Source organism: Ammospiza caudacuta, chromosome Z (genome assembly GCF_027887145.1).
Source record: "Ammospiza caudacuta isolate bAmmCau1 chromosome Z, bAmmCau1.pri, whole genome shotgun sequence".
Taxonomy (NCBI): Eukaryota; Metazoa; Chordata; class Aves; order Passeriformes; family Passerellidae; genus Ammospiza; species Ammospiza caudacuta.
Window position 1 is genome coordinate 87,139,896 of NC_080632.1, and position 14,667 is coordinate 87,154,562.

General features: G+C 52.4%; 1 protein-coding gene across 1 annotated transcript in view; it reads left to right on the forward strand.

The window, feature by feature from the left end:
* MAPK4 (mitogen-activated protein kinase 4) overlaps positions 1–13,179 on the forward strand; it is a 57,380-nt gene extending 44,201 nt beyond the window's left edge. Inside the window, exons 4-6 of the mRNA XM_058824093.1 lie at positions 5,526–5,687; positions 8,280–8,481; positions 12,076–13,179. Of these exons, the coding sequence (XP_058680076.1) occupies positions 5,526–5,687; positions 8,280–8,481; positions 12,076–12,763 (1,052 nt within the window). The 3' untranslated portion in view covers positions 12,764–13,179. The remainder of the gene's footprint in view (positions 1–5,525; positions 5,688–8,279; positions 8,482–12,075) is intronic.
* Positions 13,180–14,667: the final 1,488 nt, after the last annotated feature.

Below are 14,667 nucleotides of genomic sequence, written 5' to 3' on the forward strand. Positions count from 1 at the left end.
AGCACAGCCCAGCCCAGCACAGCACAGCACAGCACAGCCCAGCACAGCACAGCACAGCCCATCATGGCACGGCACAGCCCAGCACAGCACGGCACAGCCCAGCACAGCCCAGCACAGCACAGCCCAGCACAGCCCAGCACAGCCCAGTCCAGCACAGCACAGCACAGCACAGCACAGCCCATCATGGCACGGCACAGCCTGGCACGGCACGGCACGGCACGGCACAGCACAGCCCAGCCCAGCACAGCACAGCACAGCACAGCACAGCACAGCACAGCCCATCATGGCACGGCACAGCCTGGCACGGCACGGCACAGCCCAGCACAGCACAGCACAGCTCCCCTGGGCTGTCTCTCGTGCCTATCTGTGCTCTGGGTGATGAGGTTTAACGCGTTTGGTGAGCAGCTGCTCACAGAGTTGTGTAAATAAATAACCAGCCCCGTTAATAATGGAACAGGAGGAGGTTTCCCTCTCGGGTATCTCAGCACCACTGAGCTCCACAGCCTCAGCTGCAGCTGCTCTGCTGCTGCCTCCCCACTCCTGCTCACAGCTTCCATAATTCTTTTGTGGAAGCTTAAAAATAAGCAGTCAGTACCCTTAGGAGGAGATCATTTAAATTGCCTCCCTTTCCTTCCTTATTTTCTTCCTCAATTTCTCCAAAGCTTTCCAGTCCAGAGGTTTCAGCTGTGAAAATTGTGCCTTTAACCTGTCTGCTCCTGGTGCTTCCTTGGGATACGTTCTAGGGGCAGGGCATTGTGTGATCTTGCTGGGAGGTGCTGCAGTCTCTCACTCCTCAGGTCAAACAGCAAAACAAGAGCTGCCTGTTGAGCTGCCCTGGCCGCCCAGCACAGCTCCCAAGCATTTCTGGCTCTTCACGCTGTGCTTGACCCCTCTCTCAGCCCCAGCCTGGGTTCCTTTTTGCTCTTTGTGGATCCCAGGGTATAAGTGACGTTGCCTGGCACCACTGAGGTCTCCAAGGGGGTGCTTTAAGCTCGTTTTGTGGTAAGGCGGGGGCAGAAGTAGCCCTGGGATGGGGTGGATGTGTCCTCTGCCTGGGTGAGCCGAGCAGAGCAGCCACACAGGAACCTCCCTGGGCTGGATCCTGAGAGCCCCCAGCAGGTGCAGACCAGAGGTGGTTCATTTGAGGTGATTTGAGGTGATTTGGTGACCAGAGGAGGGGTTTGTCACACCACAGGCTGGGCACACGCTGTGTGCATCCCTTGTTCTCTGCCTCCCAGCCCAATGAAATCTCTCAATAATCCCCAGGGTGCTTGGTTAGTGGGTGGGGATCAAAACCAAGCTCAAAATGCCAGCTCCTTTTGGGTGGCTTTGAGGATATGTCATTGTCCTGGGAGGCTCTGGCCCCCTGCCCCTTTTTCCTGCCTCCTCCTGTGCCAGCAGAGCAGTGCCAGGGCAGGGCTGGCACAGGGTGCCCTGGGGTCCTTCATCTGCTGCTGGAGGAGAGCAAAGCCCAGCCCCAGAGCAGATAAAACTCACAAACACCAAAAGGATTTGCCTTTGCTGCAGCTCTGCTGCTCTTGGCTGGGGAGAAGGAGCTCAGAACAGCCAGCTGCAGCCTCTGTTCCCGCAGGGTGAGACCGTCCCAGAGCAGCAGCCTTTCTCCCTGTGAAAAACTCCAGTCACTTCTTTTTAGAATTTTAAAAGTTTAATATTAATCAAATGGTTATAAAATAGTAATATAATTAGAGTAATAATAATTTGGACAATTTGAATTAGGACAATATGAGACAATAGAGACAAAGAGTTATGGATGTCCGGGTACCTTTTTCTGGGCAGCATGAGCCCAAAAAAAACCACCCGTTAACAAAGGATTAACCCTTAAAACAACAGCCTGTTGCATATTCATACACCTCATCCATGATGCATAAATTCCATTCAAACACAGGATTCTGTCTGGGCAGTGTTAACTTCTTCCTCTTAATCTTAACAGCACCTTCGAGGCAGGAAGAAGTTCATTTCTGCTGAAAAGAGAGCAGTAGATTCTTTTTCTCTGAAAGACTGAGGTGTCCTGGGGCTGCTATCTGCTGCGAGTACCTCATTCCTTTCTTAAAAAAAATATATCCCACTTATTTTAACTACAAAAAGTTACCTTTTAACTACGAGATTGCATTTATCATATTATTAAAATGTTAATACAGCACTACTAATCAATACATCAAAATACACATAGTAAATATCTGCATAGAGCCATACAATATGCACTTTTCACACTGCCTGCAGGGCGAGCCCTGCGCAGAGCCCTGGGTGGGCAGAAATGAGAAATGAGAGAAATGAGAGCAGTGTGGTCCAGAGGAAGCTCCATCCTGCAGCAGCGCCTTGCCCTGGGTAAATGGTTTCTAGAGAGTGCAGTTTAAATTGAGTGCTTAGCATAAATCAATATAATTAACTCGGCAGTCTATCCGGGGTGCTTGAGCAAGGCAGGTAAGCGAAGGTGATTGGTGATTCGGGCTAGATGTCGTTCACTGCTTCCATTCTCCCGCAGGGATTTTCTGGCTGTGTCACAGCTCATGGAGAGCAGGACATTCCCAGCAGCTGGAGCCTGGATTGCAGGCCTGGCAGAGCTCCCCTGCAGCAGCAGCAGCAGCACAGAAAACAGGGAAAAGTGTCCCTGGCTGAGCAGCTGCAGCTCCCTCCAGTGTCCCTTCCACCCAAAGCAGCAGCAGTGGAAGCAGCAGTAAATGGGGAAAGAGGAGAAAAAAAGAGAAAAAAGGAGGAAAAAGGAGAAAAGAGGAGAAAAAAGGAGAAAAAAAAAAAAAGGAAAAAAAGGAGGAAAAAAAGGAGGAAAAAGGAAAAGAGATCTGTCCTTGCAGATCTCCGTGGGGTTCACCAGTGGGGCTGTGCTGTGGCCAAGAGCCAGAGATGGCACAGGGGCTTTTCCCGTGGGATCAGGGCTCACTGCCAGGGCTTGGGTGCTCCCTGGAGAAGGCTCTCTCCTCAAGATGTGGTGCAGAGCTCCTCGTGGTGCAGAGCTCCTCCTTCTCTCCCTGGGTAACCACAGCCTGCTGCGTTTATTCTGCCCCTGATTCGTGTTCTCCTTTTCAGGAGTTAATACCTTCAGAAAAAGGTGCCTGGGAATTCCATAAATAGAGGATAATGTAAGAGAATGGGGTTTCTTGGGAGCCATAATTCAAGGCTTCCAGCGCTGCATTAGCAGCTCCTTTGTGTGACTGAACACGGTGTCTCTTGGCTGCCAGGTATCTTCGGCTGGGGCTGCGCTGAGGGAAAAGCCACAGAAGCTTTGTGACTTTTATCACCCTGTAATTTGGATCACAGCTGGGGAATTAGCCTGGCTAACAAGGTGCTCATTTCCTGCTAGATATCTTCAGTTTCCCCTGGAGTCACGCTGCGAATCTCTGAGTGACCTAAAATTAGTCCTTGTGTAGGAAAGTGGATTAATCTGCCAGGACTGACAGGGCAAGGGCGTCCCTCCCTTTGTCTCCTTTGCTTTTCCCCTTGCTCTGCCTCTGATTGAGCAGCTGTGTGTGGTGGTGGTGACCAGCTGGGCTCTGTCAGCAACATTTGGGGCTGCTGAGGTCACTGCTGTGCCACTGAGCTGTGCCATGTGGCCTGGCTGTGGCCATGGCCACCGCTCTGGGCTGGATGGGAGAGAGTCTGCCAACATCACTGACTGTCCCCAAGGGGCTGTGCTGGGGTCAGCGCTGTGTGTGCTGCTCTTGTGGGGCCCCCTGATGGGGGAAAACCTCCTTTCAATAGCTCTGTGCCAGGATTGAGAGATTTTTTTTGGTCTTCAGGTTGCTGTTAATTGTTATCTTATCAGAAGTCCAACACACCGTCTGCACCAGACTTAGCGCGCAAGAAAGTTCAGCAAAACTGGTCATAAGATGTGCAGTTTCAAGGTCTTCTAAAGCTGTTTTATCTAATAAACTCTTAAAACGTACTTTATTTCCACCTTTCTACCATCATTAATCCTTCGTCTGTCCACGTAACCTCTGCACTGAGGCTTCCCTCACCCAATCACCCTGTGCCACCAGCACTGCAGAAGAATAAGGAGGAGGAGGAGAAGGAGAAGGAGAAGGAGCTCAGACAACAGCCAATATCCTCCATCTTGCCTCCTATCTACCTCTATACTAAAACCCCAAAACTCTAAATTTCTCACCCTGTGATAAACTACACTATTGTCTGTTTCACACACTTTTGGACACCAATCCATCCAAAGCCTTGGAAGCCTTCTCCATGGGCGAAGGTTAAGGCAGTGCTTCCCAGGGGGTCAGGACCCCACAGAGCAGGCAGAGAAATATTCCCTGTGTCCTGCGTTCCAGCAAGCTCCACGGGTGTGAGTCTGGAAAACTCATGCTGATCTACAGGAGCTCTGGGCTGTGGAGGGGGGACCCTGCAAATGCCAGGGACCTCCACAGGAACAGGGCTGCCTCGGGGCATTCAGTCCCCAAGTCATGAGAGGGGCCTCCCTTCCCTCCCTGCTGGCTGATCAGCAGTGCTGCCCATCCCTGGGGCTGACTCTCCTTGTGGATGGGATGGGCACTGCTCACCACTGAAATCCACAGCTGGGCCAGCAGGGGCTTGGTAGCCTGATGTAGTATATTACCGCACCTGAGTGGGCGCAGCTGGTGAGAGAGAGACAGTGAATCTCTTTTCTTGAATCAGAAGGCTTGATTTATTAATATATGATATAATACATTATAGTTATACTAATAGAATATAGAGAGAGGTTTGCAGAGCAGCTAGGCTAGCTAGGAAGAGATAGAAAAGAATCCACAACAAAGCTGTGGCCAAGGACTCAGTCCCCTGCCTTGCACTGGTGATTGGCCCTTAATTATAAACATAAAACATGAACCAATCACCAATCAAAATAGGTGCCCCTGTTGCATTCCCCAGCAGCTGATAATAATTGTTTACCTTGTCTTCGGAGGCCTCTGGCCTCCCGAAGACACAGAAATCCGAAAGAAAGGATTTCTGTGGAGAAATGTCTGCGACAGTAGTCAACCTAGGACACCTGAAAATGCTTATTGTTTTGGCTGCCCCAGGCTGCTCCGTGCTGGTCCTGCCTCTGTGGACGGGGCATTTCTGACCATTCCTAACTATATGAATTTTCTAACCATTCCTGGCAGGCAGAAATCCAGTGGCGCAGCTCCACATTCCCGCCAGGCTCCTCTGCCTGCACGGGAGGCTGGAAATCCCCACGGATGTCACCTCTTGGTGGCATCCAGGAGAGCGTGGAGAGTGGCAATGGCGCTCACTGATGGGGTGCTCTGCTTGGCTCTGCTGCTGCTCTCCTCTCAGTGACGGGCAGCCAGCCCTGAGCGGGGCTTGGGGTTTTATGGATAAATATGTCCTGAAGGAAAAGGACTGAGAACATGAAATGGCACAGGGCAGCCATGGGCATTGCCACCACCAGAGCCATGACTTGGTGCCTTGAATATGGTCAGAAAACACCTTTCCTCTTGGGGTTGGACACCTGCAATCCTTTAGAGGTGGAGCCTGGGGACCCCTGGTCTCACTGCTCTCTCCTTCTTCTCCCTGCTCAGGGGGCCACGAGCTGGAGCAGATGCAGCTGATCCTGGAGACCATCCCCGTGATCCACCAGGAGGACAAGGAGGAGCTGCTGAAGGTGATGCCCATGTTCATCAACAGCACGTGGGAGGTGCGGAAGCCGCTGCGCAAGCTGCTGCCCGAGGTGGACAGTGAAGGTACCGCGGTGCCCCCGGGGCTCCCCCGGCTGCTGTGTGGCCCAAAACTGTTGTGGTGTGTGTTAGTCCTGGCTAGGTGATACAGGGACGTGACAGACCCCCCTTCTGAGCTCTGCAGAATCCCAGCTACCAGGGAGGTTCACAGAAACCGGCACAGAAACAAAGGCAGCAGCACAGGCCAGGGGTGGAACTGGGGTAACTTTATTTGATGGTAAAACTCCCCGACCCCAGGGTCCCAGGCCCTGAACTGAGGGAAAACAACAGCTTGTAAACTGGGGGAATTCTTACAGTCTCAAGGTAATCAGGAGAGCTGGGGGTGGAACAGAAGGCAGGGAATACAACGTGCAAGCCAGTGGAGGATTTCAAGGGAGGGGAATGGCTTGGGACAGTAGAGGTTAACGCCTGGATATGGGAGGGGTTTGAAACTTGGCAGGAAGCAACTAGGTTACAGAGAAACCACACTTAACTAAACTGAATTACCAAAAAGCAAGCCTGTGCCACACCAAAGACAGGGGGAGAAAAATACAGAGGGATTATGAACCAGAAATTAAACAGTAAACATGACAAATAAAACCACACACTACACCAGCCGTGTCCCCAGAGCTGCTTCTGGGGTGCCAGGGTTGCTGCCCTGCAAGGCCCAGGGCCTGAGCTCTGGGGAAGGGGATGCACATCCCTGGGGGTCCTGGCTGTAGCTCAGATGCTGTCCCCAGTGCTGTCCCCTCTCAGGTGGCCTGTCCCCGGGCTGTGATGCTGTGGCTTGCTCACAGGTGTCTCCTAAGGGTGAAACACACTTCCAGGGCCCTTTGGGGGTACATCCCATGTGTCTCCCCGAGCTGTGAGCGAGGGCTCAGCCCAGAGGCTCTTTCCCAGTCTGCAGCTGTGCAGCACAGCGAGGGACAGGCTCTTTCTCACAAACATCCCACTCCTGAGATAGGTGTTGCAGACAGGAATATGAATCAGTGCTTCCCTGAGCTCCTTCTGAGGGTTAAACCAGGCCTGCTTTTGGGAAGAGCTCAGGAGCAGGCCCAGCTCACATCCTGGAGTGACTCTCCATGTGAGAGGTGCCAGGCCTGGCTCAGCCCAGAGGCTCTTTCCCAGCCCCATCTGTTCCCTCACTGTGCCTCTGGCCTGAGCACAGCTGTGCAGCACTGCAGGACAGGCTTTCCTCACAAACACCCCACTCCTGAGATAGATATTACAGACAGGAGCTGACCAGTGCTCCCCTGAGCTCTTTCCAAGGGTTAAACCAGGGTTAAACCAGGCCTGCTTTTGGGAAGAGCTCAGGAGCAGGCCCATCTCACCTTCTGGAGTGACTCTCCGTGTGAGAGGTGCCGAGCCTGGCCTTGGTGACACCATGGGCTCAGGGCTGTGTCAGCCTCCAGCGAGCAGCAGCAGATTTATTCCCTGCTGTGGCTGCAGCAGGAAAGGTCAGCCCTGCCCCTCACATTATTCACTGTCATTTCCCTGCCTCTCTGACCCGTGGTGCATCACAATATATAACCCATAATGGGTTTTTGTGACCTTACAGAGCAATTGACTCCTTCCTGCTTAATTAGTCTGAGCCATGAGGTAATCTCATGGGAGACAGCCAGAAATTGGTTAATGTTTGAGCTCTGGGGCAATACGTGTGGCTGTCCTTCCTGCTCAGGGGTTCTGCCTCTACAGAAACCGTCCCATTCACACAATTGCACCTTCAGTGGGATGTTCCTGGAAGTTTCAGTACGAAGCTGTATCTGAAGAAAGGCATTATTCCTATTTTTGTTGCCTGAACACAAAGGGACTTTCCCATGAAAGGATCAACTGGATAAGCAACAACTTCAGTGGCAGGATTTTACCTTTTCACATAACCTCAGTAAGTGGAATCACCAAATCAATCATAGCCAGCCCTCTACGTTCAGGTTTAATTGCACTTAAAATTCATCACAGAAAGAGTTCATGCAGCACAGTCTTCCTAAACTTATTTTAGCCACTCAGAATTCTTCAAACATTAATGGGTAAAATAATTTCATGGCATCGGTCACACCAAAGGCTTTTAAAAGTTGCAGTAAATCTAATCCACTCCAGTGGGGCCTAAGAGGTGAAATCAGCTGTCTGAAACACAGTGTGCTTGTCGAGTGTATCTGAGGGTGTGGAGTCAGATCCCAGCACCTTCCAATGGCCTTTCTGGGGTGGTATCTCAGCTCTGTGCTGGGATCTCAGCTCTGGGCTGTGCTGGGATCTCAGCTCTGGGCTGGGATCTCAGCTCTGTGCTGGGATATCAGCTCTGTGCTGGGCTGGGATGTTAGCTCAGCTCTGTGCTGAGATCTGGGGCTGTAGCTCTGTGTGTGTGACCCCTGCACAGCTCTGAGGGTGCTCTCGCAGTCATTCCCTGGCCATGCTGCAGGAGGTGACAGGAGGCGACACCTGGGGGCTGCAGGGTGGCTCCCCTGCAAGCTCACAGCTCTGTGAGGGGCAGGGCACCCCAGCAAGGACAGAAGTGCCTGGTTTGGGTCCACGGGGATTTGCCAGGGGGCTCTGCGAGGCTCGTCCTGGCAAGAGAACTGTTTTTGCTTTTGAGGAATGGTGAGCTTGTGTGTCTCTGCCTCACAGCCATTGATTTTCTGGAGAAAATTCTGACATTTAACCCCATGGACCGGCTGACGGCCGAGATGGGCCTGCAGCACCCCTACATGAGCCCCTACTCCTGCCCCGAGGATGAGCCGGTGTCGCAGCACCCGTTCCGCATCGAGGACGAGATCGATGACATCCTGCTCATGGAGGCCAACCAGAGCCAGATGTCCAACTGGGACAGGTACCACGGCTGGGCTGGGCTGCCGAGGCCTTTTGGAACTTGTGGTTTATTGCAAAGGGCCTGGGTGCAGGGGCCTTTTGGGATTTGGGGTTTATTGCAAAGGGTTTGGTTGCAGGGGCCGTTTGGAATTTGGGGTTTATTGCACAGGGCCTGGGTGCAGGGCCCTGCTGGGAGCTGCCAGGCACAGCTCAGAGCAGGCCTGAGAGAAGTAAAGAGAGTGATAAAGAGGATGAGAGAGAGAGAGAGGATAAGAGGATAAGAGAGTAAGAGAGCGAGGTTCCCGTTACAATACAATAAATTTTCTTCTGGTTGTGGAACTTGGGGTTTATTGCACAGGGCCTGGGTGCAGGGCCCTGCTGGGATTTGGGGTTTATTAAAGCAAAGGGCCTGGGTGCAGGGCCCTGCTGGGATTTGGGGTTTATTAAAGCAAAGGGCCTGGGTGCAGGGCCCTGCTGGGAGCTGCCACGCACAGCTCAGAGCAGGCCTGAGAGAAGTAAAGAGAGTGGTAAAGAGGATGAGAGAGAGAGAGAGGATAAGAGGATAAGAGAGTAACAGAGCGAGGTTCCCGTTACAATACAATAAATCATCTTCTGTGTGGAATATTCTGATTCTCACTAACCAATCTAGTACTATATACAAATCCTATAGCATTTTCATACAGCCTATAAGAGTCACTACATTACCATGCTGTGTTACATTTTAAACCCTAAAAACTCCTCTTTGGGCCCCTTCTGCCAAGCTGTAGGGTCTGCTCTGACCCTTGGGCCTGTCTGCAAGCAGAGGGTGTTGTTCCATCAAAAGGGGATCACCTTCAGCTGGCCACACCATTGTTTTGCAGTTGTTCAGTAACTGAGGGATCTCAAAGCTTGATTTCATTTCAATCTCACTTACAGTTTCCATATTCTCAAAATCTTTTGCCAAGCAATCATATTGATAAGGCTTTCCTGTTTCACCTTCCCCAACACCTCTGGCGTGGCTGTGTTCCACCATGCCTGTTCAGACCCCTGAAAGATGCCTGCTTTTCCCTCTTTGTGCCATGCTATAATTCCAGCCCAAGCTGGTGCCTCGCTGAAGCTGTCCAGAGGCTCCTCCTGGATTCCACAGGGACCAGAAGCTGAGCCTGCACATCCCTGTACATCACTGAGTGCCTTTCTGGTCTTGGTTTTCAGCCTAGGTTGTCTTCATGTGGGTCTAAGTGGCTCTGCAGCCCCTTCCTCTGCCCTCTGTCCCTGCAGTACAGGTACAAAATAATGTAATTCTTGTACCTTTTGGGCACAGGGCCTGATTTGGAGTGCTATATTCACCACTTTTCAAGGTGCATCACCCCGGAGAACACATATCTGGGGGCCTTGTAAAAAACCCTGAGTTGAGCTGATGTTTAAATGGCTTGCTGGAAGCTGCACTGGAAGTTTAGAACAGCTCCAAGCCTTGAGCTGAGGTCTCTCACATTCCAGGTGATTACCCCAGTCACTGGGCCAGTCCCAGCACTGGGACAGGCAGGACAAAATAAGCAGATACGAATTAATTTAAAAGGTTCCGTTTTCTGTACAGCCCCTTCAGGCTGTGGGGAATGAACTGGCTGAGGATGCTCTAACATTTTTCCCCTCTGCAGAGCAGTTAAATCTCCTCACCCTACTGATTCACTGGGTTCCACCAGCACTGAAAAATTACCTGAAGGCACCCCTCCCTCCCCTTGCCTGCAGCGTCTGTGCCTGAGCGAGCAGATGTGGGAGACAGCCAGGGCAAGGTCATCAGAGTGGGGTCTGGGGGCTCACTCAGGCGGGGAGGAGGGCTGGAAGCAGGATACCCACCCTCAGTGCATCCCCACACGTTGGGAAGGATGAAAGTTTGACAAGAAAGTCTCACAGATATGGATGCTCAACCGAAAGATTTTTAAATGTGGAGTCTGGTGAAGAAACAGAGATGAAAGCAAGTTTTGATATAGAAGAAAAGAATTGCTGAGCCAGTCTTACTGGATAACCAAGGAGGCAAAGGGTGTGTTAGTTAGAAGGGGTTTTATGGCTTAGAGCAATGGATAAACCCACCCCAAACGAGAAGATGTTTTTACCAAGCAGAAAGAGAGTACAGGCAAACAAGTCAGCAAATGTGGCAAGGAGAAAAAAGGTCTCAGAATTTTCCATTGAAAGAAAACTGAAAAACAACTTCTAGCTTAAACTAGAAGTAATGTACTAACTTTGAGTGATTGGAGAATAGTAACATGAAAATGGTTATTACAGTAGTTATGATGGGCTATAGATAAAAGTTAAGGTATAGATTGGTTCTACTGCATTAAGATGCTCAGCACAGAAAAGTATCTAATGCATTGTAACCAAAACCAAAGGGTCTCCAGGCCTGCCTGCAGCTGGAGCTGACGGCTGTGGGCACAACTCTGTCACCCACCACCCGGGGCTGCTGTGACCTCTTGGATACAATAAACTGCATTTTGGAGAGCCCCTGGAGCCCCACATCCCTCATTTCAGCTCTTACACCCACAGCCCCAGCATCCCTGCCCCAGAGCAGCAGCTCAGGGCTGGAGGCTCCCTGTCACCTTCTCCTTGCTGTGACACGAGGGGCTGAGGCTGTCCTGCCCCCAGGTGGGGACATCCGTGCCGGGCTGGGGGCTCTGCAGCACGAGCCAGCTGTTCTGGGGACAGCAGGTGACTTTGGCTGTGTGCTGTGGGACCCCTGAGGAGCGGCTGAGTGCTGTGGCAGGGCCCCAGTAGCTGGGATAACACATCCCACAGGCAGCTCAGCCAGGAGCCAGTGCATCAGGGGGCACTGGGAGAGCCCTGGGTGCTGTCGGCACTTCAGGAGAAGCTGTCACTGAGCAAGGTGACCCTCCAGGGATGCTCTGGGTCCTTGACATCAGAGCAAACTGGTGATGCCCAGCCTCAGTGGGGTTGTTCACAGAATTCACAGAATAACTAGTTGGAAGAGACCTTCGAGACCATCAAGTCCAACCCAGCCCCAACACCTCAACTGAACCCTGGCACCCAGTGCCACATCCAGGCTTTGTTAAACACACCCAGGGATGGTGACTCCACTACCTCCCTGGGCAGTTCATTCCAGAACTTTATAATTCTCTCTGTGAAAACCTTTTTCCTTATATCCAACTGACATTTCCCTTGGTGCAGCTTGAGACCATGACCTCTGGTTGTGTCAGTTTTAAGTTCATGTCTTTTACTGTTCTGTCACCAAACAGGAAGGGCACAGCTGAGGTCCCTGACTTTGGGCTGAGGGGCAAATTTGTGGTTATTGCTGTTAATCATGTTTTAGTCCTGAGTGGAGGGGCAGATTGGTAATTATTGCTGTTAATCAAGTTTTAGTCCCAAATGGAGGGGAGGTGATCAACACCTAAAGGAAGGGGCCACTCGGTTTGGTTGTTGGGCTCTCATTCCTGCATCTCAGGCTGTTGATAAATAAAAATTACTGGTCCCCTGGCATTTTGAGGCAGAGGAAGGCTCTCTGTGCTGCCAGTAAGAGGTTAACCCAGCAAGCAGAAGGCCAAGGAGCCGCAGGAGCGCTCGGGCAGTGCTGCTGCTGGCAGCGGGGCCGTGCTGCTGCCCGTGTCTGACAGCAGCGTGTCTTTGGCAGGTACCACATCAGCCTCTCCTCTGACCTGGACTGGCGGCACGACAAGCACCACGACATGGACGAGGTGCAGCGGGACCCGCGGGCGGGCTCGGAGCCCGCGGCGGAGGAGGCGCAGGTGGACCCACGGAAATACTCGCAGAGCAGCTCGGAGCGCTTCCTGGAGCTCTCCCACTCCTCCATGGACCGCGTGTTTGATGCCGACTGCGGGAAGTCGTGTGATTACAAGGTGGGATCGCCCTCCTACCTGGACAAGCTGCTGTGGAGGGACAGCAAGCCCCACCACTACTCAGAGCCCAAGCTCATCCTGGATTTATCCCACTGGAAAAGGGCCACCATAGCGCCCGCGGCTGAGCTGTCGCTGGAAGAGGAGCCCTCCAACCTGTTCCTGGAGATTGCGCAGTGGGTGAAGAGCACGCAGGTGGGGCTGGAGTGCCCCGGCTCCCTGCCCGAGATGCAGGAGCGGAGCCTGCCCTCCTCTCCTCACCGCCTGCACAAGGAGCCCACCGCCGTCAGCGGCGACACCAACCCCGACTTCGACCTGGACGTCTTCATCTCCAGGGCGCTGAAGCTTTGCACAAAGCCCGAGGACCTGCCCGACAACAAGCTCAACGAGATCAACGGGGCGTGCATCTCGGAGCACCCCGGGGACATGGTGCAGGCAGAGGTGTTCCAGAAGGAGCGGTGGTGAGGGCCCCAGCCCCGCCGCGTCCCCTGCCCACGCTGTACCAAACGCCTTTGCCAGGAAAGGCAAGCACAAACCACACGCCCCCCTGGATGCCTTAGAAGTGCTTCTAAGGGGATCGAGAGGTGCGAGTGAAATACCGAGTTCCTTACACTGCCTTAACAATCTTGCCTTGCGATCTCTGGGACCTGTTTGAAACTTAAATGTACGAGGGGGAGAACGACGGTACATGGTAGGTTTGCAAACAGTAGTGAAATAGACTTCTTTTCTTCTCTTTTTCTATGGTAACTTGAAAGGACAAGGACAAAAATTAACATTTTCAGTGTGGTCACATACCCTCCTGTTTGGACAGGTTCCCAAAATGCCGAACTTTGAGTCTCTCTGAGGGCGCCTGTGTGAGCACAGGTATGGAATAAAGTGATGCCAGCCATCAGTCAGCACTGAATGGAACTACAGGTAGAGTTTGGCCATCAGACGAAAAACAAAAAACTCTCTGAGAGTGTTAATGGACAAGAAATTTGACCTACAAAGTATGGGCCATTGGGGATTTGTTTTATTTTTTTCTGAGGAGAAGACAAAATTTTTGCTAAGTGCATTTTGCTGGTTTGTGGTTTCTCACGCCAAAATCTCCCCTGTGGCTGCACGGGGTGCAGCAGGGGATGCACGGGGATCTGAGCTTTCCGAGCACTCGGGAGGGCCCACGGGATGCACCCTGGTGAGTCCTGCCTCGGAGAGCTGCCACGAGACCAGCAGAAGCCCAGCAGGGAGGGCTGGGAGCGGCGTGTCCCACGGGGTGACACCGCCCGGCACCGCCAGCCACGCGGACCAGCAAGGGCTCCCAGCCACTCTGCTGTGGGAAAGGAACCACAGCACCACTGGCTGTCCTCCTGACAAAGATCTCGTGAAGAAAACAACAGTTCCTGTGGCTTGCGATTCGTGACCGGCCACTGGGCTCCCAGCTTCTGTGGGAGAGGCTGGTGCCAGCAGGCAACTGTGTGTACATAGATGAAGACACAGCTGATCTACTGTACCTTCTGTTTTCATCCACACTTCTGAGCACCTTAATGATTAATCAGCTAACAAGAGTTTGTATATGGAAGAAATGTTCTATACTTATATTTAACCCAACTCGGCAGCTTTTTAAATGGAGATGTGTAAATAGTGCCACACAAGACAGCCTCTGCTTTCCTCAGCATCCTGCTGCTCTGCTGCCCAGCACAGCGGCGCTGCTCGCATCTGTACAACAGAAACTGCTGTATCTAGTACTGCCAGGCCCATATTTAACTACTCCCATATTCATTATTTCCACCCTTTGAACAAGCAACCTGCTAAATGCTCTGAGATGTGAAGAAGCTGGTGTGAGGCTCAGATAACTAACAACAGTGTTTACTGTATTAGCCCTGGGGTCTGTCCTTGCTGGGACCAGGAGCAGGTGTAGCTGCAGCAGGCCTGACAAGCCCAAAATCGTGTTCCTACTGTGAAGATCTCACACTGGGGTGATGGAAACGCCACTGCTGCAGCCAGTCAGCAGCACTGGTGTGAAGGCAGCCAGCTGCCAGGATGGGATGGGCTGCCAGCCCGGGTGCAGGGGTGGGGAAGGCATTTGGAAGGCGAAGCTGATGGAGAAGGGCTCAGAAAGGCAAAGCCATTTGTTTCTGGTCTTTGCTTTGGGTGTTTGGACATCCCCCAGAGTGGTTTAGAAAGGGGAAGGAGGACAGAGACAGAGGTTTGGTTTCTGGTGTGTTGCAGATGATTGATATACCTCAACTAAAGCTCAGCACTTTCACTGCTGGTGGGGGGACATTCCAACGCCAGGAGCAGCTGCCCCCAAGCTGGAGCAGATCCAACCAGCCTGGCAGTGCACGGCTGGCTGACCACAGCTGGCTGACCGTGGCTGGGTGACCACAGTC